Genomic DNA, 24,795 nt, shown 5'->3' with positions numbered 1-24,795 from the left:
AACTCCTTTGAGCTATTATGTTGGTTGGTACTTTGGCTTCTTTGGCTCCCAGCACCAGCTGATGCCCTGAGCTGAGTCCCAGTTGGGCAGGCTCTATTGCTCAGTGCTAGCTGTCTCCAGGGCATTGTTCTTGAGACTTCCAACAGGGCAGATTTGTGCAGTTGGCCCATCTGGACAAGATCTATAACAAGTAGAGCTCTGTGCAATAAGCTCATCTCCATAGTCCACCCCCCGCTACCCCCGCCTTCGGGCTGCAGCAGCCTGACACCCCAGCCCCGCCATGGAGAGTATCAAAGAGATACTCTCTGCTCCTTTCAAAAGGGTATTGCTTGTGGCTTCTCATTGATTGGCACTACCTGGGCAGAAATGGGAAAACAGGGACTCTCTGCCCTCTCAATTCAATCTCCTCCCTTATGCCGGTCCTTTAGTTTTGACTCTCCTTGGCACCAGAGTCATAGTTAATATCGTCAACAAGATTAATTTCTGGTCCAGCTACCCTGGTCAGCCCAGAATAATGCTATCCTCAAAGCCAAGAGACAGACAAGAGGAGTAGCTCAGTGAACAGGAAAGAGCAGACAAGCTCAATAGGAAAAAGGGGGAAAGAAAGCTGACCTCTTGGTTTGATTATAGGATTTGCTTTGGTCATTGGATTTATTGACTTTCAATCTGGAACACCATTTTGATGAAAGGAGGAAGAGGGGAAGAGAGGGAGGGCGGGGGAGAGAGAGAGAGAGAGAGAGAGATTGGACTCACATAGTTAATTATTGTAGGTCCAGAGAAAAGGACAAGATGTTTAAGAAATCATTTGATCACCTCTGTCTTCCAGCTGTTAGCCCCACCCTTTTTCAATTCCTCACAGTTGGGTCACTTCAAAGGACTCAGTGTACCAGACCCATGCTTCCCCACGTCCCAGTCGTATGTCAGGCCTGAATGGGTTCTCCCACACCCTCTCTATCCTGATATTTCTGGCAGCTTCCACTGCCTGCTCCCCATCCTCACTGTGGAAGGAGAAGGGAAGCAAAAGAAGGGTTAAGAAAGGACTCCAATTCATGGCTCTCTACCTTCTACAACTACTACCCTAAGGTCGGCCAAGTCAATGTTTGTCAAGGATAGGAGTCCTCTATATGCCTAGTTCCTCCCCAGGAACTTTGAAGCCCACTTTATCCCGGGAAAGGTTGCATGACACTATTATTAGCCCACTAAAAGGAGGTGAATGAACAAGTTGGAAATGAAGGGTTCTGGGAAATAAAGCGACTTTGAGAAAAAGAAGAAACAAATGAATGTCCAGCCAACAAAAATCTCTCTGAGGATAGTTTCTGTATCCTATTCCTCCTAGGTCCTACTACCTTGGGTCTCATTTTTCTTGAAAGTTTCCTAGCATCACTGAGTAAGTTTCTTAAAAAGTAAGCATTTTTCTCTTTTTATACTCCCTAGCAGCCAAACACACCCTACCGCCATACTAGCTGGTTAGAGAATAAAACAAATATTTCTGAGACCAGGAAATTCAGGTGGATCTGGAAGGGTGGGCTTTCCGAGAGTCCAAGATTCCTGACCCTGTTCTGACAGTATTGAGCATCCTAGGAGACTTGAAGATCTCTTTTGGGTCGTATAGCAATGCCCTATCCCAGCGCAGCTCATGACTGTTCCAACCTTGCTGAAAGGTACGGAACCTGTCACCTTGCCTTCCTCCCATAGACAAGGAAACCTGACTGGGTCACCCAGGGCAGCACTTGTGGGCAGCAAAGACTCCCTATTTGAGCCTATGGTAGGAGGGACAGAGGGCACAGTACAGGCCAGGCTCTAGGTGGAGGTGGCAGGGTGAAGAGTGGTGCAGATTAATATGACAAACACCAGAATCTAGTAGCAGCGGTATGACTCTTCTCCTCTAGAAAACTGGAAAACAGAGAGGTTCCAGCAAGGGAAGAAGGTCATCCCGGCCCCAGGAACACGGCCAAAACTTACTCTCAAGAGAAATGGGATAGCACGGAGAAAATCTGGATTAGGGTAGATAAGCCATCTTTCTAAGTCCAGCTACTATTGGCACCATGCAGTGTAGACCCCCATAGCTTCAGGATTGGCCGTTGAAATTCTGAGTGGGAGATCAGGAAGGAACTGTCCAACCCCCTGATAGAATCTAACAGAGGGGGAAAGCCCACCTAGGAGGAAGGAAGCCAACAGCTGGACTCTCTGGCCTCCACTCTATTCACAGTGCCTGGTGGATATCTTCTGACCGTAGCACTTTATAGACAACCCAGTAGAAGATGTTGAAGATGAGGAAAGTGAAAGGGAAGACAGCACGGGAGATGGTGTCAATCCTCTTGGCTTGGTCCACATAGAGTTTCCGCATGGTTTCTGCCTCCTTCAGAAGAGGGGCTGGAGGTTGGGGGCTATAAATGCCAGGCCCTTCCATTGGACCTCCATCCCTTGCCTGCAGGCAGTGGCCCAGGCCATAGCCACGGAAATAGAAGCGACTTTCTCGAATGATATCTTCCTCCTGGAATTACATGGAAGAAAAGGCAGAATTTGAGGTTACACTTCTAAAGCAGAGGGATAGCAACAAGGCCACACACAAATATGTCATAGTTGATGCTATGCAGATGGGGTGGCTGGGTACGCAGGCCCATTGCATGCTTTTTTTATGGCCAGATGAGATAGATGTCTGCTAAGCAGCTGTGTATGGTACGTATGGTATGTGTTATGATTCCAATTGCAGATAAGCCCCAAGCCGCCTTTTTAAAATGCACAGCATCATCTAGAGTCATCTAAAAACCAGTGAAGTGCCAACCCACTGTGAGAGGGGCATCTCAAAGTCAAGTTATCTCTGACTGGTAAGAAACAGAATAAGCAGAACAATGAAAGCTTTAGAAAGCACAGCTGAGATATTTAGACTTGGTGAACTTGACTTTAATGACTTTCAAAAGCTGCAGAATTAATTCTCCTTGTGCTATCTCAACTCAAAGCTGAAAATTCCAAAAGTTTTCAATAACCTAGTGGGTTTTCCAAATTAGGGTAAAGCTGATTACTCTGTTGCAGATACAAGTGCTTCTCTGCCAATCAGCAGATTTTGACATAGGGGTCAGTACATCTAGGGTAACATGTATTACCCAATACACATTCCATTCATGTACAATACATGCATTATGATGAACACAGTAATACTGAGGAGGTAATTTTTTTTTTTTTTGAGGAAGATCAGCCCTGACCTAACATCTGCCACCAATCCTCCTCTTTTTGCTGAGGAAGACTGGCCCTGAGCTAACATCATGCCCACCTTCCTCTACTTTATGTGTGGGCCACCGCATGGCTTGATGAGCGGTGCCATGTCCGCACCTTGGATCCAAACCGTCGGACCCCGGGCTGCCAAAGCGGAAGGTGGGAACTGAACCACTGCACCACTGGGCCGGCCCCTGAGGAGGTAAATTTTATATAAGCACTACATAATGTAGCAGACTACACAAAGTTCATTTATCCAATAGTGAGGTGAAAACCCTAAGTAGCTATAACACAGCTGAGAGCCCTGAAGTAAAGACAGAAAGATGGATAGTGATAGTGATAGTGAGTGAGCGAGCGAGCCAGAGAGAGAACCAAAGCCTCTGAGCGATCAATAGAGAAAGCTTTGCTCACTTAAGAGCCCACCAGGCCTCCACTCAGAGCCTATTCATGAAGTTTATATACAACCCAAACATGCCTAATTTTCTCTGTTTCTAAAGGACACACTGCTATCAGAATTGATGGTTCACAGCCTGGAAATTAGACAGAGGAAGGTAAATGTACAACCGAACCTAGAAATACTTCCTTCAGAGATGGTTGAAGTTTTTAAAAGTATTGATGTTTAAGGGAGTAAAAGCCTCAGCTATCTAACAAATCACCTGACGTGAGATGCCCTCTGTGGGATGATGTCCACTACCATCTTGGTTTGTCCAGGACTGAGGGCTTCCTGTGACTTGGGACTTTCAATGCTAAAACGGGGAAGTCAAAGGCAAACCGGGAAGAGTTCGTCACCCTACAGCTACCTGAGGCACTTACTACAACTTATAAGAATAAAGAACATATACATTGAATGGATGTGACATAGATATACCTAAAATGTGGAAAAGTAGATTTTACACACACTGTGCAGTTAGACATTATAGGGTCTTTATAATGGGACCTCTGCAGCTATGGTAACACATTGATAAGTGGCTCTGTAGATGAGATGTTGGTGTGGTGGGTCCCAGTAACCCTGGATTATTGCATCACCAGAAGGCCTGGCCTGTCATTGGGCATCAGGAGCAGGCAAACTCAGGCCAGAGATTCACCAACAGATTGTATCTCTTTCTCTGCTTCCTGTGGGTTCATAGCACGAACTTGGGAAAGGCATCAGTCTTGTTCACTGCAGTATCCCCACTGCCTAGCACATCGCCGGGCATCTAGTAGGCACTCAGTAGATATCAGCTGAATGAATGAATGGAGTGATGAGCCACATGCTTCAGAATATAGGACAGGGAATGGCTTTGTTCTCATGAAGCCAGCATCCTCTCAGGGTCTCAAACTGAAGAGTCTACTCAGAAGAGAATCTTCCTCAGTTACAAAGTGCTTGGCAGGAAAAAGGATTACTCTTTGTCCCACTCCTGCACAATGGCCTGGTGCCCTTCAGCTTCTAGAAAGAGTGGCACCTTTGGTATAGGGAAAAAATCTAAGTCTGCCCACCAGGGAGCTTTGCTACACAATTCTTGATTTTGCCAGTCTCTGTGGAGAGAGTTGTACATGCGTAGACCAGAGGCAATTCACTACTGTGATTGTGCTTCGCCCCTGAGTCACTGTAGTGGGGCAGTCTTAGCTCTCTGCTCAAAAGTATTTACAGAGCCTCAGTCACCAAAGGCCTTGGCGCCCCTCACCTGTATTCTCTAATTCATCTTCACACTCTTCCTACCAGGGAGGTTGTGCTGGACCCATTTTAGAGATGAACGACCAGAGGCAAACAAAATATCTCCCAAGTAATCGAAAAATGAGGGGATAAAGAAAATGATTTTCTCTTTTGCTTTCCAGTTCAGGGTCCCTCAGACCGCCTGTTCCCCACTGCTTGTCCCAATCCCCTCAGCCCCCCGGCTAGAGGATACAACCACGGAATATGTTTGTTTTCAAAAAGTTTTGAAAGAGGAAGGTGAATCCAACTGCTGTTTCTGTTTCTACAGATCCAGGTATTTCCCCTTTTCTCCAATCAGTAAATCTAAAGGGAATTATTTGAAAATATTTCCCAGGCTGAAAAAGCTATTTCATATGGGATAGAAAATATAGCCAATAGAGTAAGCTGCCCTTGGGTCTTTTTGATTTTAATATGTTGTACCACTTGTAGTTAGGGGAGCAAAGATGAATGGTCTGTAATCCAAGGGTGAAGGGCCTGGATTTGGGTATTATCTATTGAAGTCAAATTCTGAGGAGGGTGTGTGTGTGTGTTGAGGAGGGACAATGGAGACTTAAACGTAACTTTGTGGCTTCCATGGCTGTTGAAATAGAACACTTTTGTTGCAGCTATCTACGGGGGAGGAGGGCTGGGGAGCAAGAGAGGAAAGATATTCCAAAGCCAATTTGGGGAGGGAATGCACAGTATGGGAGGTGAGGTGTGGATATGGGAAAGAGTGATAGCTATTAGGGGATGTGTACTGAAGCAAAGAGAAGAGCCGAGAATGAAGAATAGGAGAGGGTGCTGGGGGATGGAGAGAGAGTAAGCAGAGTTCAGGGACCAAGCCTCTGAAAGGACTTGGCAGTATTTTGAAATGTCTTCCATTTCTCAAGTTATTCTATTAATAATGGCAAGGCTTCCTCTTTGTCCAGCTTGAAAGACAGCCCTAGCCAGTCAGCCTGCAAAGGTTGGTGGACTGGGTTACATGGCTGCTGTGTCCAGAGTCTGGTGCTAGGGCCTGTTGAGGCTATGAAAAAGAGAGACAGACTCTTCCCTCTGAAGCTTATAGACTAGCTGGGAAGACAAAGCAGAAATATGTGGAAAAAAATTAAACCACTTTAAAGAGTGATGTGGAAGCAGACCACCACACAGTGGAGATGGATGGTTGAAGAGAGATTAGAGAAGAACAGGATTAAGCCTGGAGCTGGGTGAACAGCCCACTGGCTCCTAGAATACTCCTTACTTGCTCTTGACTAAGGGATCCCTGAAAATCACATGGATTCTCTCCCCTTCCTCAAGAGGGCTCTTCTCTGACTGAAGGCTTCTGCTTCTCTAGCTGGAACAGCAGGGCCCAGAGAGAGTTTCTAGAGATGGATTAACTCTGCATCAACTTTTGCCAGCCTGCTCGGTGACCTCCAGGATTCCCACTACAGTTCCACTGGGATGGCAGTGGCTTTAGGAAACTTGAAAAGGGACATGACTAATGGCACTGCTTTTAATTTTCAGGTTTTATTTACATTAATAATAAGCCCAGTCCACTTTCAAGCAGGACCCAGGAGCCTAAGCAGGGAAGGCCCAGGCTGCTGTTACAACTTTGTAATAATTGAGCACTGGCTATGACAGACTCCACTATGAGATCATGACCAACCTATATATGACCAGGAAGCGGGTAGGCTATGGGCAGTTGGGGGTTAGAGAGGTACAGGGAAAGGAGTGGGACTAGTGTCAACCTGGAGTAGCTCTACAGAAACCGCGGCAGTTGTCTGTTGCTAGGACATCAACACAGGCGATTTAGCTGGCAAAAGAACTCTGGAACAGTTTGGCAGCTTGCTCTTCTTTTCCAAGGTAGGCACTGAGAAGGCGTCAAGATCGAAACCGCTATAAAGATAAGATTTTGGTACCTGCAGGCCAATTTGACACAGCTAAAGAGGTGGTGGAGACAGTTAGCTTAGAAAAGAGTACATCCTCTTTTCTTGCCCTTCTGCTAAGTCTGTATATTTTTTCTAATCCTCAGCATGGGATAGGAAAGGCTTTTAGGTCTCTTGAAGAATGGGTCTTACTCTAGGAGATGCTGTTGTGGATCAATCCACTAGAGGGCATGTTTCCCAGGGCCCATCTAAAGGACTAAAGCTGGGCAAGAATTGACAAATTCTGACAAACCGCTAGATGAGACAGGAGCCCTGCCCTCAGCAGAAACGGACCTTAGCAAGTGACATGAAATCTCAAAGGTAGTTTGTGAATTATTTTTAGTGTGGCTATATGGTAGAGATAGCCCAGGAGCAGCTGAGGTGGGAGGTAGGGGTTAGGAGGAGAGAAGAGCCTTAGAGCTAGAGTGGCCAAGAGGCTAGAGCCAGTGGGCTCAGATCATTTTTCCCCTCCCCTCAGAGGTCATATGAGCTTGCTTCTTTGGCTTTAGAGTCCCCAGTTTAGGCAGAAATCAAGGAGTCAGGTCTCAAGATAGACCGGAACTCTGTGTCTGATGATTAATGGACCAGAATGTAGCTCAGAATAGATTTTCAACTTTGCTCATAATTGGGCACTTGCTTCTGTGAGAGTGGCCCAGGCACCTCTGTTGTCGTGACAACGTACCTAGCACCTATTGTCCGGGCAATCGGGGGTAAACTGCCTCTGTTGTCATGACGACATGATCTCTACTGTATTTCCCCAGGTGATCATTCTACTGTAGAAGAAATGGGGTTAGTGAACAAGAGTGAGGGAGAACAACAGCTCACATCCAACAACTCTGATGCACCTATTGAAGATCAAGGTGAAGAAATCCAACAGCCAGAAGAGGCAAGTAGTGGTTTTTCAATTCCAGCTTAGCTATGGGGACCCTTTTATAATACTCCCCTAGAAAGGCACCAATGCCTGACCCTTTAATTCTTAACCACGACTCAGTGTATGACAATCTGGGGTACTTCCTCCTGGGAGAGGGGAGAGCCAGGAGCACTCATTATTAATTCTCAAAGCAATCTCATATTGACTAACTTGATAAGGTTCTAATACTGGCTAACATTTTCTCAGTGCTTACTATGTGCCAGGCACTGTGCACTCTTAATCACTCTACAGACTTCCCTACAGGGATTAATGTCCCATTGGACAGATAAAGAAATGGAATCAAAGGGGTTAAAGTACTTAGCTTATCTGTGACCAGCCTGGGACTAGAATCCAGGGTTCCTGATTGCCTGGCTAGTCTTCGCAGCCCTAGGTCAGGTCTTGGTTTGTGGGAAGAGTAGTAAGGAAGGAGTCCAAAGGAGAAAGGAAGTGGGCCCCTCCCTAGTTATACTCACCATGTGTTGGCGCCTCTGCCTTCTTCGAAGTCGCATGAATTCCTTATGCTGACGGGAGACAAAATTGACAGCAGCGTACTCCAGCAGGGCAGCGAATACAAAGAGCAGGCACACAGCCATCCAGATGTCGATTGCCTTCACGTAGGACACCTGCAACATCCATCAACAGCATAGTCATCTTTCTTGGAGTCCTTCCATGGCCTCTTCAGTGCGTTGCCAGCCCATATCGACTGCCTCCTCTTCTTCAGTTTTATCCTGAATTTTTTCTGGTTTTTAAAGAAGCTTTTCAAGATTTGTCCCGTTGTCTGGAGGCCCATATCAAAGAGATCGGGCTACCCATCATCCTTCACCTCTCTGCACTCTCCACCTTCCACTTCCATCTGCCTGTCCTCCCTATACTTCTTTTCCTTTATTTCTTTATTCTTTCTGTACTTTTGCTTCTGCTTCTTATTATTCTTTTCATTCTTGTCTTCTTCTGATTCTGTTCTTTCAATAAACAGCAATGAACATGAACGTTGCATTTGTTTGCCCTCTGATATCTCCTAGGATCCTCAGAGCCATGGTGGGAATCAGGCAGAGTTTGTCAGTCCCATATGAGACACGTGAGGACACTTGAGGTCTAGAGAGGAAAAGTCTTAGCCAAGATTACCCAGGGAGAAGGTGGCACTAGGACTTGGGGGTTCTGGGCTTTCTATTCAGTGGCACTGCCAGTCGCCTAGGCTGCAGTCTCAATATCAGACTAGGAGTTCCTTCCTTTCCCTCCTCCACCCCGATTCTTCCCTTGACCCTGTAGTTTTTCCTGCTGCTCTTCTGCTGAGGAACTGAGCGCAGTAGTGAGCTGAGGCCTCCTCTCTCACAGTGAAGAGCAGAACAGGGCAGAGATCCCAAGGGAGCGCCACCCACCCTCGGCTATGGACACTTTTCTGCTTTCAAGGCACTGTTGGCATCTGCCTATCCAGTCCCTAGTTCTGTCCTCTCACTACCTGCCTTAGCAGCCTTTAAATACTTTTCTCTACCATTTCCTTTGTGAAGATTGGACACTTACCTCTCCTGGAGCAGGGTTGCAGTTGGGTGGGGCCAGGAGATGGGGGACAGAACTCAAGTTTACAGAGTCCTTTCACCTCCTCAATCAGATCAACTCCCCACATAGTTTTGAGCTGCTGAGCTCACTCTATGGGGCTCTCCTGCTGGAGTAGAATTCATGACATACAACCTCTTTCACTAGCCTCTGCTATGTTGGATACTGAGGGTGCTGCAGGCTCCAGGTAAGGAGCAGGTCTCACTGGATAAACCTTCCACCTCAGTGGTTCTTAACCTGGAATGATTCTTCCTGCCCCCTACCAGGGCTATTCAGCAATGTTTGTAGACGTTTTTGGTTGCACAATTTTAGGGTAATGGTAGCTATTGGCATCCAGTGGTTGGAGGCCAGGAACACTGCTAAATATCCTACAATACACAGGACACCTGCCTCCTTCCCTACAAACACAACAAGGAATTCTCTAGCCCCAAATGGCTATAGTGCTAAGTTGAGAAACCCTGCTCTTTTAGGGAAATTCCACTTTGGTGAGTAGTGGTGGTGGGTTGCTAGGCATCTCTGATTAAGCATCCTTTGGTATTTCCACTTTGCCACCTACTAAGAGGGCATCTTAGTTCATTCACCATTTCCCAGTCTCACTGTGCCCCCAGGGATGTCGTCAAGTCTGCTATGAAGATCAATAATGAGGTAATGACAGGGAGGGCCATGAAAGGTTTTGGACCACTAAAAGAAAAAGACCCCTTAAACAGCAGGAGAAAAGCCTTGTTAATGATGGTTGTGTTAATAACACATCTTAAATATGTCTGGAATCCATCCTCTCACTACCCTAGCTCATCTGAAGGACCGCAACCGTTTCCTAAATGGTCTCCCTGCATCTCTGCTTGCCACCTCCAATCTGTTCTCCAAACAGCAGCCAGAGTTTTTGTTTTCAAAATGTAAATCTGATCATATCTCTCCTCTGCTAACAACCCTTCAATGGCTCTCCGTTACCTTTACAATATAGTCTATGCTCCCCTTAGCATGACATTTAGGCCCTGCCTACTTCTTCAGCCTCATCTCGCCCCTGGCAATCTATGACCCTGCCATGATGAACCATTTCAGTAGTCTCCCAAGGAGATGGGTTAGCAATGTATTTGTCTCTACTGGTTATGTTTGCTCTTTTTTCCCCTCCTTGCTACTACCTGCCCCAAGAACTGTGAGCCATTTAGATTACAGGTTCTCAAGAGAATTGGGTCCCTCCTCCTTCTTGCAACTTTAGGTCTAATCTCTGGTAGAAATTTTCTACCAGAGTAAAAATTTTCTACCAGTCTCTGGTAGAAATTTTCACTTAGCTCTTCCATTCTGTACTGAGCCACCTGCAGTTGTGTAGATCAAGAGCCTGGTAAGAAGACAGTGATTGGTGCCTTTGGGATCCCCCAAACAGACAAAGGAGTGGTTTCCTGGGGGCATCAGAAGTGGCCATCCCAGCTGAGTTCCCTTAAAAAGTGAGCCTCTGCTTCTCTTATCCTGGACACTCGAGTCCTATTGGGGTGGGATTGGTGTGACTTTCAGAAGCCATTGACCCAGCCCCACCTCTTTCTCTAGGGCTCCTACCAAATCTAATGTTGCACAGACTCAAGAGTGAGCAGAAGCCCCCTGAGTTACTCAGTTCCTTGTTCTGTGGGGCTGGCCAATGAAGCTATTTGGTTTGGGGTCATACCTACATAGTTTGCTTACTGGCCAATGAGGCCATGAAAAGTTCATCAAAATCTGATGAGAAGGCACCAAATACTGCAAAAAAACCCCTTCCAACAGGGGCTGGCCTGGTGGCGCAGCAGTTAAGTTTGCATATTCTGCTTTGGTGGCCCAGGGTTCGCTGGTTCGGATGCCGGGTGTGGACCTAAGCACCACTTGTCAAGCCATGCTGTGATAGGCATCTCACATATAAAGAAGGGGAAGATGGGCACAGATGTTAGCTCAGGGCCAGTCTTCCTCAGCAAAAAAGAGGAGGATTGGCAGCAGATGTTAGCTCAGGGCTAATCTTCCTCAGGAGAAAAAAAAAAACCCTCCAACAAAGTCCATTTTTTCCAAATGAGGAAACTAAGTGATTCCTGTGAGTAAATGGATTGTGCTTGCTCACAGGAGGGGACTGGAGAAGGAAGTTCTCTTGGTAAGAATAAGGCATAAATTGCAGCACCTTCCTGAGTTAGAGAAGAATCTCCTTCTTGTGTGGTAGCGGCAATAAGCTAGGCCAGGGTTCCTAGGTCTGAGCTACTTTTCTGCCTCTAGTTTTCCTACAAGACCACTACCACAACATGGCCATCACAGCCCTGTCTGGTTGTATAGCCCTTGCCTAAGCCCTGGCTATTGAAGAGGCCTCTCAGAGCCTCTTCAATATCCCTGCTCACATAGGAAACACATTTATAGGAAATGATCTCTGACAACTTCCCCTGATTTGGGTTTTGATCTTGATCCTAATCTGGGTTTTGTCACCATTTATCCCTAGAGGGCTTAGGGCCATCTCAAAGATTTCCTGGCAACTCAAAAGTAATTGGGAACACCACCAGCTGCTATAGCCCTAGGTCCACCACTCAGTTCTTTCCACCCAGACATCTAATAATCACAATAACTAAAATTTATTGAGTGGCTATTATGTGCCAAACACTGTTCTCTGTGTTAATACATTATCTTATTTATTTCTTGCAATAACCCTGTGGAAGAGGTAATATTCTTATTCCCATGTTACAGGCAAGGAGATTGAGAGGTTAAAGAATTTACCTAAGATCACCATTAGTAAATGATGAGGCTGGGACTTAAACTGAAATCTGCTTGAGTCTAATCTCTTACCCTTAACTACCACACACCTCCTGTCCCCGTACAGTGAATCTATAAATTCACCACGGATGCCCAGATTACCCCCGCTTAAGTCTCCGGTGAATGTCTTCTTAGGAATAAGCTCTAGGAGATGGGAGATCAGGGCCTGGTTCCTATCAAATCAGAGCAAGAGGGAATATGTTCACTTTAGATCCACAAGCAACTGCGTTGTTTTTGTTTCCCATTATTTCTCCACGGCCTAATACAATGCCTGGTTCATAGTACATGCTCAATAAATATTAATTGACTAAAATGGGGTTGCTCCCTGATTTTCTCAGAGTCTTTCTGACTGTAAGGGCTTTGAGGTGACCTCTAAATTCTCTACATGATGACACAAGGCAGGGAGACCCTGGGCCCAGTCACGTCAGCACAAAGCTCTCTGCATAATCCAGGATAACCAGAGTCCACTGACTTTAATTACTATTTGCTACCTCAAAATTTTCCCACTGCAAAAGAATGGGTAGTGTCTCTAGAGCTCTTGGTAATAGTATCCGATTTCCGACAAAGTAAGATATAGATGTCGGTTTGAAATCCTTGTATTTCTTTGATTGTTTCTTGTGGAGCATGACCTTGAGAAGGTCATTCTATTTCTCTGAGCTGCATTGTCCTCATCTGTACCATGAGGGAGTAGGACTTTCTACTCGCTAAGAGTCTTTTGATCTTGGACATGCTAGTATTTCCTGATGAAAGTCAAAGTAAGTCAAGCACTGTCTCTACTTGTTCCCTAGCCAGACAGCATCTGCAACCCCCGCTTCCACACTGTTAGCATGTTATTATGTTATTAGCAGTATGTTGTGGGGGAAGAGAATGCAGGCCACCTGCTCTTGCTCAATGGCTCTTCTCTACCTTAAATCCAAGGAAAATAGTGAGCAGGAGGGAACAGGGGATGAATGGGAAATGGCGAGCTCTAAGCAAGCAAGTTCCCTTGCATGTCTCTTCACCTTAGGCAAAGAGGCCCGGGAGCCAGAGCTCTGAGTTGTCATGGTGAGCACGGTGGTGATGCCTAGGCCCACACGGGCAGGGGCAGCATCCATGTTGATCCAGAAGGAGACCCAGGACAAGATGACGATGAGTAGGCTGGGGATGTACATCTGAATCAGATAGTAGCCCATCTGCCGTTCCAGGTGAAACTTTACCTCGATGCAGGTGAATTTCCCTGCAAGGAAAGAGGTGAGGTATCAGGCACCAGGTTCCCAGCCTGCAGCTGAGCCTGAGGGGCAGGACTAAGGCAGCCCTATCCCCATGGGCCAGCCTCCGGGCACCTCAGCTGGGCCAATAAATGAGCCTTTCAAAATGGCCCCAGGGAGCACCAGGTGTATGTTCTGAGGAAGCTCTCAGAGCAGCCACCAAAGACTTGACCTCTTGACCCTGGCACTTCAGTTTCCAGCAGAAGACCTTCCACAGGACAGCACAGCAACAGGATTAAGAGCAAGAAGGCTCCAGAGCCAGACCGCCTAGGTTTGAATCCTGACCCTTCCACTTACTAGCTGTGTGACCTCAGGCAAAACACCCAAGCTTTGTGGGCTTCAGTTTCCTTGCCTGTAACACAGAGTATTAACAATATCAACTCCATCATCAGTGGGCTAGTGTAGGATTTAAATGAGATAATGTGTTTGAGGTGTTGAGCACATAGGTAGCTGGTACTATTATGATTATTAACAAAGCAATGAGCTTACACTCCACTTAAATCACAGCAGCCTTGCTTGAGCTTGCTGGTACCCCAGAAGCTCTCTAGCAACAACAATTCACTGAAATAGACACTGTCTGTGTCTTAAGCAAGTGAGAACAGACAGATAGCAAACATCTGGACACAATGTCCAAAAGAGACCAGCTCTGGACAGTGGGCAGCAGGTTCCCATAGAGCATCAGGCAGCAGTACTCTATTCCACCAACAAAAAGTGCATTGGCCCCAGGCACGTGTACTAATGCTCTGCCTCCTTGGCCAGCCATCTTCACGTTACTCTGCTTCCCATGCCCCAAGGCTAAGAAAACACTAGCTCAGAGCTTCTCCCAGCAGCAGAGGTTTAGGATAGGCAAAGCAAAAAGCAGAGGGTGTGTATATTGTTATTTTATTCTGGCCTAGGCTTGCTCTTATCAGGCCTGTCTGATTCCTCAAGGCTAGCAATTTCATCAGTGACTGATTACGGCTTTGACATGCCGTGTGATACTGTGATCTCTTATTGTTCTTTGAGTCTACTCCACCTCACCCCACTCCCTGCTTCTTGCAGTGACATGCCTTTGCTAGGTACCCACATTTTCCTTCCTTCCTCCCCCCCCCCCACCGACGCCATAATAGTGGTTTGGTTTTTAATGACAAAATTAACACTTGTTTAGTATAGAAAAAAAGTGAGAGGTGGAAAAGGAATAATAATATTCGTCAGCTAACACTTACCAAGCCCCTACTAAGTGGCCTGACTTTATCCAGTTTCTCTCATTTAAATCTCATGACAACACTTTAGGGCATGTAAAATTATTATTTTCCATTTTACAGATAGGGATACTGAGGGTCAAAGAGATTAAATTATGTTTCTCAAGGGCACCCAACCAGTAAATGGTGGAGCCAGAATTCAAACTTAGCTCTATCAGACTCCAGACTGCTTGCTCTTATCCATTGTATCACATGACTTTAGAAACATTTAGTGCTGTTTCCTTCCAGGATTTTTAAACAGGTGCTTTTGATTTGTTTCTTTTACCACAAAATAATCATTCTGTGTGTATAACTTTGAATCTTAGCCTTTTTCACTTGTACTTTCCCATGTTGATATAAGCACCTTGCAAGCGTCCTTTTTAATGTCTGGATAACATCCTACCAAGCAGATGCACTGTGTAATTTACTTAAACCTCTGCCCTATTGGTGGATATTTAGAACAGTTCTAAGTTTTTGCTGGTATAAACAGTGACCCAGAGCCCTCTTGGGGTCTAAAGTCAATAAGATATTTTGGAATATTTCCTTATAATAAATTCCAAGGAGTGAGATTCCTGGATAAACATGTACAAAAAAAAATTTAGCTTCTAGACTAAAGTTTCTCAAAGTGTGCCCCCTGGACCACTTGCATCAGAATCCTCAGGATGCTTGTTCAAATGCAGATTTCCAGGCATCTCTCCTAGCATATGTAATCAAAATCTCTGAGAGGTAGAGCCCAGGACTCAACTTTTTAACAAGCTCCCCAGGGGAGTATAATGCACACCAAAGTTTGAAGACTACTGACCTGCATACAAATTGCCATTTTTTCCCCAAAGAAGGTTATGTCAATTTCCACTTTGACCAGCACTTTCTAAATTCAATGACCTATTCGTTTTCCTACTCCAGGCGCCCCCACATACACGAACACACATATTCGTAGGGTGGCACCCAAAGCATGTCAGCACACCATAGAAGGTACCCAGGATCTCCCCTCTTCAGCCTCTGGTCTCTATCTCAAGGTCATAGCTCTTTCTTTGTGGCCAGATCACCAAGGGAAATGAAGAACAAGTAGCTCTTAGGGAAGCTGCAGGGAGCAGATGCTTAGGCTAGAAAAGCAACCTCTCTCTACTTCCTGGCCCATGTTTCACACCTGAGAAAACAAGCCAGTTCAAAAGAGTTGGGCAGTGGTGGCAGCAGTAGGAGGTGTGGGCGGTAAACTGGCTGGTGCCCTGATGCCTATTCTCTCTCGGTTCAGTACAGCCATTGACTACTCCTAGATGTAGATTCTCCACCTTCTGCAAGAAGTTGGCCCCAGAACAGATGGGACACTCCTGTCACTCACTGGCACAGGCCCATTTGCTCTGCAGCATGCGACAGAGACAAGAACGTGGGCTTTGGAATTCAACAGATCTGGATTTGAATTCTAAATCAGCCATTTACTAGGTGTGTGACTTGGACAATTGATTTAACTTCTCAGATTCTCAGTTTCCCTTTCCGGAAAATGGGGCTGATAATCCCTCATAATGACATAAGGTGTACGAAGCACTTTGCACCACATCTGGCACAGATTGGACCTTCAATAGAGGCTGGCTGCCTTGCCCCCTTCCCTCCCATCTGGAGGCCCTCCTCTAGCTCACAGCTAGTAAAGATCCTGGGTTTTTACCTGTGTTGTAGTGCTTGGTACAGTAGCCTAGGTCCTTCTCATCCCGCAAGATAAACTGGGGCAGAGTCAGCCCCTCAGCCACTTGGACAGCCGGAGCATCTTCCAGCCACTCAAACACAAGGTCATTCATGGTGTAGCCAACTGAAAGTAACAGAGATGGCAGAGGGCTGCAGAGTGTGGCTGCTGGGTTATGGGATAGGGAAAAGGTTAGAACTGGCAGAAAAGGATGAGGAGTAAAGCTTGGGTTTTAGGAGCTTCATGCTCATCTTGGAAATGGAAACCGCTGAAGAGGGTACTTGGTCAATTGCTTCATGGGCCCATCCTAAGCAAGTAAATCAGAAAGATTCCAGACTCCCCTCCTACCTAATTCTCAAGCTTTAGCAAGGCCCAAAGAGAAATTATTCTGGAAAATCTAGAAAGCAGGTCAAAAGGGTTGGAAAGATGTCAAGGAACCCAGCTGGGAACCTCCTGCCATATCTGAAACCCAGGGGAGTAAGCATGTGTACGGACCACATGTCTCAAGCTGAGCCAGCCTCAGTGCCAGGGCTTCTGCCGCCTCACCCTAGGGAGGAGAGAGCTATTTATACCCTGCCAGTCGTGCATGGGACAATGCACACCACAGACTCCTAGCCAGGGCCCCAAACTGGGGCAAATTGAGAACTAACATCTGACTATGCCAAAGTGCTGACAGATAGCTAGCAGTTGGTGAAGACTCCTGCCACATATACGACCATATTCACATATGTCAGGTGGAAATGGGAGCAGAAACATCAAGTCTCACAGGTGTCCAGTGTAGGGCCTTGACCCAGGGGAACTGTGTGGCATGGGGCAAGTCACTGCCCCTTCTGTAAAATGCTCCACTTACTTTTCAGAGTTGTTGGTAGCGGGTAATGAGAACCTGGGCATGAAAGTGGTTTACGAACTCTAAAGAGCTGACTGCATAGGACACATTCTACTCATCACTGTTATTATACGCTGGAAACAGCCTGACAAGCCTTCTTCTCTGAGGACCAAGTGGATGTCTTCTGATCTCACAATATCACCTTGCCCAGATGATGGCAAAGGAGTGGACACAGGTGATGGTCCATCCTTGCCATCCTTTGGCTTCTCTGCAATTGGGGCAACCCCTATGGGCTGGCACGCCTACCATAGAGTAGCCCTTGGCTGACCTTGCCACCCTGGGCACTGTCCTATGCCTAGAACTGTCCTCTCTCACCTCTCTACAAAAGTTACCTGTGTTCAAGAGTACCCCATCCCTGCCAACTTGGCACTTTTATAGGCATCTTGAATGTCTTAACTCAGGGGGAGTAAAGATAGAATTACTTCATGCACTGTGAGAGGGAACATATCCTTGGGGAGAGGAAGCACCCCTCAAATGGTCCCCCACAACCAGCACAAGCACTTTTTTATGTAAGGCTGGTGCCTTCCCATTCTCCAGCCCTGTGGAACAGCCAGACCAGCAAATAGTGTGGGGATGGGAAAACACACTGGGTTGGATGTTAGTGAGCCCTGGCTTCTAGTCTCATCTGTGCCAACAACTGACTATGTGCTTGGGTAAGTCCCTCCCTACTCTGGGTTGCCCTTTTCCTGTCTGGAATATAATGTGAAGGGGTTAACTAGCTGGCATTCCCGGCTTTGCTCTGTGACTCTCTAGAGACACTTACAGCTCTCCAGCTGCATCGTGCAGGTCTGGATGTCCATGGGGAAGTTCTTGAGGTCCATTGGGCAGGACAAAATGAGGGTCAGCCTGGCAGGGACAGGAAGAAAGAAGTGACCTCAGCTTACTGGGGCCCAACACAGCACAGGGGACCCTCTTCCCACCCTTCAGCCTCTATCTAGCTTCTTCCCCTTGACCCAAGCTCTCCTGGCCATCCACCAGGTGCACCTGATGCTGTAGAGCACATTCCCATTCTTGAAGATGCGCAGTAACTTGTTGTCTGTGGTCACCTCATGGAAGTTGGCCCCTTTCTCATTGGCAAAAAACAGGTCTGGCTTCCAGATAGAGTCCAGCATGGAGGGATCGAGGTCCAGTGAATCATCAGGATACTCTCGGTAGGCCAGGCGTGGGTCATTCCACTGCTGCCGCAAGAAGACATTCACTCGATAGTCCTGGGAGTGTGCAGAGATGAGCCCATCAGAGGCAGTGCTATTCCAGGGGCCCAGCAAGCCTACATGGGCAGGAGGACCACGAGGAAGAAATGTTGGGAGCACATCTTAGGGGCAGTGGGCATTTTCTACTGGAGAATGAGTCTGCCTTGGGATGATATGGCAAAACGGGAAGGGAAAAGACATTTATTAAGCACCTACTATGTTCCAGGCTCTCTGCTAAGTGCTTTCTTTATACACATCATCTCATTTAAATCTCACACCAACCCTGTGAGGAGAGTGCTGCTATGATCCTCATTTTACAGACAAGGAAACTGAGACAAAGAGATTTAAGTAAACTTCCTAAGGTCACACAGCTATTAGATGGTAGAGTCAGGATTTGAACGTGGGTTTGTCTGATTCCAAAGCCTGTGCTACCTCCCATGCTTGACCATCTGCTCCTTAGGCTAGTCTGCCTGTAGCCAATGAAACCCCAGGCTGAGGAAAGATATCCTCTTAGTGATCAACTTCACACATTCCATGGCTTTAGCCATGACCATGAAACATGTAAAGGACAGTAGAGGGAGGAAAGGCTTGCTGTCTGGTAGGCTTCTCCCATTCACAGTAGAATGGAAGCAGGGAACGGGGAGACTACTCACCATGGTAGTCTCAGTGACAGAGCCAAAACTGTTGATGAAGATGTTGCAGGTCACGTTCACGGGTGGGCCTAAGGGCAGCAAAGCACAGTTATATTGGCAGGGCATTCCAGGAGGCTCGGAACAGTTTCCAGGACTCTTTTCCTGACCTTGAAGCCGGGGCACTGCTGGGAGAAGGCAATGCCAGCTACACAGGCCCATGGGCAATGGTGAGGGGAGGCTCCTTTTGAGCCCTAAGAGCTAGTCCTGTACCTCCAGCCTCCGGTCCTTGGGGCAGGCAATAGGGGCTGGCTAGGCAGGGTGCCCTGAAAAGGAGTGGGGAGGGAGGTAATTTTGTAGGATGAATCCTTGTTACCTTTAAAATTGGGTCGAATCCTGGCATCATATCCGGATGTTCGCCCCATAAGCTTGTCCAGGAAATCAGAGGGGGACATGGGCTGGGACCCCTTGGTCCCAGATTTGACTTCCTCTTTTGCCAAGGCCACCCTAGACAGAAGATATAAAGAAATCTGAAGCCAGCTGTTTTCTGCATTTATCATAGACCCTCTCGTTCCCTGTCCCCACCCACCCCTGGCTGGTCTCCCCATCAGGTAGGAAGATAGGAGAAGATGGGTCTCTGGGAGCCCATTGCAAAATGAGGACAGAAACAGTCATAAGCCAACCAGTTAGTCCTAGAAAATTGCTTTCTCATATATTAGATCTTTTTACCCTCATAATTCTCAGTGTGATGGGGGTGAGGACTGTTATTTCCAGTTTACAGATGAGAAAACTGAGGCTTACAAAGGAGGGGTGACTTGTGGGAATGTAAATTGGTACAGCCACTATGGAGTTTCCTCAAAAAATTAAAAATAGAGCTACCATATCTTCCAGCAATCCTACTTCTGGGTATTTATCCAAAGGAATTGAAATCAGGATCTTGAAAAGATATCCGTACCCCATGTTCATAGCAGCATTATTCACGATAATCAAGACATGGAAACAACCTAAGTGCCCATCAACAGATGAATGGATAAAGAAGATGTGGTACACACACACGCAGAGACACACACACACGGAGGAATATTATACAGCCATAGAAAAGAAGAAAATCCTGTCATTTGTGACAACGTGGCTGGACCTAGAGAGTATTATGCTAAGTGAGATAAGTTAGACAGAGAAAGACAAATACCATATGATCTCACTTATATGTGGAATCTAAAATAAATAAATAAATAAATAAATAAACAAAAGGGGAGTGACTGGCCCAAAGTCTCAAAGCTGGTAAGCAACAGGGTTAGGACTCAAACCTGAGGCTGAGGACTCATCCAGTGTTCTTTTTCTGAAGGTGTTTTAAGCACTCAAAGAAGAGTGATGGCTCACTGGAAATAATGTGGCTGCTGCAATGTTTTGCCCATGGGGCCTACCCAAGGATGGGAAGGCCCGAGGACAACTTGCATCCCTGAGAGTTGGTTTCAGTTACTTGGCCTTCATGCTGAGCCGTTCAGGAGCTGGGAGCCAGCTTCCAGAAAGGGAGGCTTGGCTTCTCACGTTTGCTCCAGTAGGAAGTTATGTTTTGAGCTGGACCTCAGTTCAGGGTTGCGGCAGCTTCAGGCAGGTAAACCCGCTTTGGCAACAAAATAGATGGGGAAGCAGGGCTTTAGGGGCACAGGAAAGCTTCCCAGTAGAGTGGCCATGCTGTGAAGGTCAACTCCCATCTTTTTCCCCCTGACAGCTTGATTTTGAGGAAGTGGCCAGTGTGCTTTGGCCTAGACTAGAGGCCAGCCCCTTCTCCCTGACAAGTTTTCCTCCACAAGCAGCAAAGCCCCTTCCACAGGCCTGCTTATCTGCTTGCCAACCCTCAGGTAGACTAGGGACCAGGAGCTCAGCAAAGCCTTGAGGGCAGAGATGGGGTGCAGGGGTGGAGCAGGGCTGAGCTCAGGCTGGTCTTCTGGCTGGAGTGTGTGCCTCCTGCTCCATCCTGCTGTCATCACTGCACCAGGTGCTAGAGCTAGCTTCTCCACTGCCACTACCGCTGCTGCGCTGTGGGGCTGGGAGGCAGGGTGACTGCTGTCCTTCTGGGCCCGACTCTCTATGAGCCGGTGGGTCCCTCTTTCTCAGTAAATCTATGCAGCAGCCAGTGGCAATAAAATAATATAAATAGCTAAGGCCCCATGCCAGATGCTTTATTCATCTTATCTAGTTAATTCTCATATCGATCCTCTCAATAAGTAGTATTACTATCCCCATTATGTAGATGAAGAGACGGAGGATCAGCAAGGTGAAATGACAGGTTCACGATCATGCAGCTAGTAATCAGTAAACCAAGACTCTAACCCGGAGCTATTGGCTTCAGAACTAAGTCCATCTATCACTATAGATTGATATAAGCGGCCCAGGGTGGGCTGCTAAGGAACTAGAACGGGAGAAGGTCCAGAGCAGCCACACCGTGACCTCCTAGAGTCCTGCCTGCCTTCTTGCATCCCATGAGCAGGAGAAAGCCCTTAGCCTGGCAACAGAGGCCACCTTGGCCCAAAGTAGAGGCTGCCAGAGCAGGTGGCCTAAGCAGACTCTGAAATTCCAAGGAGGCTGATGGTGGTGTTGGAACAAGCAGAAGTTCATGGCTTCACCACAGGGCGTCCACACTGGCCAGGTGCTGCTACTGGCCACCTGCCATGAGGTCACATGGCCTTGCACACGGAGCAGCCATCATCCTTAGCCCCACTCTCAGGTCACCTCTTCCACTAGCCCCAGCCCAGGACCGTGGGACAGGCTCTGGGCTTAGCTGTCTCGGGCTTCAACCCCTGTTGCAGCTTCTCTTTTCCAGGGCTACCTTGTCTGTGGACCTGAGGGCAGAATCACTGTGTGCAGCCGCTCCTTCCTTTCATTCCTGGAAATTCCCAAACACTGGCCCAACCCGAGAAGTTCCAGAGCTGAAAATCTAGCTCACGCAAGGCCCTGGGGTGGGGAGGGGAGACAACTCTGATTCTCCTACTGGGACCTGAGTGACCTTGGACAGGTCACCCCCCTCCGTTTCCGCATGTACCGTGAAGGACTTGGACTCAAAACTTCCTAAGGGCCTGTCTTGCTCTAATAGCCCAAGTGGGAATACTGCCATGGTAGCTTGGGCCTTGAGGCAGCCTCCTCTCCAGGAGGGCCAGCAAGGTGCCCCCTTCTGCCTGCATCCTCCTATCAACTCCAGCTGAGCTCCATTCCACTTTGAGTTGCTTTTCACTCTTAAGAAGTTTGCTGCCCCACACTGGGTCCCTGCCTGCCTACCAGCAAATGTGTCTGTAACCAGCAAGGCAGGAAACTCCTCAGAGACAAGCAGTCCTGGTATGCTCCTTGACCCAAGAAGAGGAGGATATTGCGGTGACACTCCCCATTGCCCTGGGAGGCACTTCTCTTCAGTTCAAGTAGAGCCATCTTTCCTCCTCAGCTCACTCTGTCCACCTAGACTGGCTCCTGGTCTAAGACAAAGTGGGAGTGGGTGGGGGAACATTTACAGTGAGCCCAAAGTGTGTCTTGCCCCCAAGCACAGGAAATGACTGCCACTGAGTGCCCCTCCAGAGACAGTAAGCAGCCACGTGGACATAAGCAGGGTGACTGTGGAGGGCCAGGGTTTGGTCAGCCCAGCTTCATTCTGATGTAGTTTTGGGTAAACCCTTGCTACCTGAAGCCCCTTGGGTGGGCAGCTGGCGGATGTTGGTGTCATTTTTAGGGATCTCAACAGTGTGTGGCCAAGCTGGTAGGGAGATAGGGTTGGATGGCAGGACAGATGGCTTCCATGCTGGGGCTCCGCTACTTACCTCCCACCCAGGCCCAGGAAACTCCCACCCATTCGGAAGCTTTCCCCTCAGCCCTGGGGCCTTGACATCCCTCATGAAAGGCTCCTGGGTCATGAGTGGGGAAGAGTGTGTCCTCCCCTGAAACCCTCCAGACTGCGGGCTTTTTGCAAACTTAGAGGAAACCGTGCCAGAAGCCCCTGCTGCCCCCGGCCAGTGTTTGCATGCACCTCCTTCTCACCCCCACCCAGCTCACCTGAGGAGGACCTGCCTTGGCAGGGTCCAGAGGAGAAGAAAGGAGAGGGTTGCAGGAACGAGAGTTTTCATTCCGCGGGGACCCTGGAGCCCTTTCTCAGCCTGGCTGCCAAGGTGAGAGGGGATATCCTGGCGAGGAACCCGAAAGTATAGAGCCTTCCTCCAACTTGGGCTGCTCACAAGGAGCCCGCAGGGGCTGGGCTAGGAGTTGCGCTCTCTCCTCTTCTGCTCTCTTCTCCTCTGCCCTGCCGTTACCAGTCAGGGGCCAGAACTATTCCCCTGGAAATGATCCTGACACAGATAACCCTACCGGCTCCTGCTCTGGCTCTCCTGGGGCACCGGAGGGCCTCAGCTTGCTTACTGGGGAGCCGAAGGAGATTCTCTTTGGGCAGCAATCACTCTCCAAACCCCGGAGAGTCTTGGAGGGGAGGGAGGAGGGAGACTGGTAGGAGGTTTCCCTCCCTCTCACCTCCCCCCAGATGCACCCTCCGAAAGCAGCAATTTAAAGGCACAGTCGCCTGCAGCTGGAGTGGGGTTCCGAGAGCGTGTCCATGTGGCCGGGAGGAGCTTGGGCTGCTGCTGCCCCTGGGAGAGGGCCGGAGGTGTTCTATCCAGCTTCTAACTCTCCAGCTGGAGGAGTGCCTGCGGGCTGTCCTGCTCCCCCTCCCCAGCAGCTTCCCTTTTAACCTGGAGCCAAGCTGAGGCCCGAACTGTGAAGTCCTAATGATATTTTAAGGGGGAAAAACACCTGAGAGGGTTTAGGCAGAGCCACTGGGTACTGCCAAGCTGACAGCTTCAAATTAGAGGAGGCCAAGGGCAGGGGAGGTTTTTTCTAAGCCCTCTGGGTGGAGGCATGGGGGATGGATGATACTGAGGAACTTCGGAGTCCTCCTCATATGTGGTCTGCCTGCCTGTCATTCTGTCCACCTACCCTCATCTCCTTCGTCCTTAGGTGTGCAGCCTTTTGTTTGCCTGCTTCCTTCCCTCAGTTCATCTCTGCTGAGCTTGGCTGGCCCTCTGTAGCTCTTGGAGACCCCCATTCCCCAACACCCTCTCCCCAGCCCGACACCCTCTCCCCAGCCTGGCTAGGCTGTGGGAAGGGACAGGTGTCCCTGGCTGGGGAGGGCAGGCTTGGCACACAGCAGGTTTTGCAAGCTTCAGAGGAGTCAAGGGGACCACGAACAGTGACCTAGCAGTCCACAGCCCCTGATGGAGGAGAGAGACAGGGAGGAGAGAGACAGGGAAGGTGGGCTGGTCTCCTCTTTTGCCTCTGCCCATTTGCTTACAGCATCCAGGTGCTTCAACTCCATGTCCTCTGCTGGACCCTTCCCCAAACTTGCCCACGCATCATCTCTCCTTCCCTCCCTCTTTTCCTCCCTCTCTCCCTGAAGCTTTCCTTCATCTATTCTCTCTCCATCTCCCTCTCTGTGTCCTCTCTGTGTCTCACCTTCTGTGTCTGTCTTGCCTTCTTCTTCAGCCCTCACTTTCTCTCTCTCCCCGTTTTCTCTCTCAACCTCCCCATTATCTCCATTCTCTCACTCTCTCCTTCTAAGTTGCACAGTGAGAAGCCAAGGGTTTTCATTTCTTCTTCAGCAGAAACTCTCACACCAGCTCTCCTGAGTTCTGAGAGTGTACTGGGGGAGGGGTCGGTGTCACTTTACAGGGGTCAACCCCAGAGCTGCCTGCAGCCAGAGAGGGTTTGTGGAGATTGAAAACTCTTCTATGAGACCCATTAGGTACTTAGTGGGATTAATGACAAGGCAGTGAGGGGTGGAACTTGTCCTGCATCTCCCTTGTGGCTGTGTTATTATTAAAGAAGAGGAATGTGGTTTTCAAACCACAAATGAAAGGGAAAGAAGATAATTTTAAAGAATACACACTGAAATGTAGATGGGGGAGCTGGGCTTTTG

General features: G+C 48.1%; 1 protein-coding gene across 1 annotated transcript; it reads right to left on the bottom strand.

Annotated features, from left to right (window-relative positions):
- Positions 1-730: 730 nt before the first annotated feature.
- Positions 731-23,258, bottom strand: LOC124245845 (glycine receptor subunit alpha-4). Its single transcript, XM_046673621.1, has 9 exons — positions 22,887-23,258; positions 19,225-19,355; positions 18,873-18,940; positions 18,014-18,237; positions 17,793-17,875; positions 16,129-16,269; positions 13,003-13,217; positions 8,173-8,322; positions 731-2,494 (listed from the first exon to the last, which is right to left on the bottom strand). The coding sequence occupies exons 1-9, from the start codon at positions 22,955-22,957 to the stop codon at positions 2,204-2,206; spliced, it is 1,374 nt and encodes a 457-aa protein (XP_046529577.1). The 5' UTR covers positions 22,958-23,258; the 3' UTR covers positions 731-2,203.
- Positions 23,259-24,795: the final 1,537 nt, after the last annotated feature.

This window comes from Equus quagga, chromosome 10, assembly GCF_021613505.1.
Source record: "Equus quagga isolate Etosha38 chromosome 10, UCLA_HA_Equagga_1.0, whole genome shotgun sequence".
Lineage (NCBI taxonomy): Eukaryota > Metazoa > Chordata > Mammalia > Perissodactyla > Equidae > Equus > Equus quagga.
This window is presented reverse-complemented; position numbering and strand designations above follow the sequence as displayed.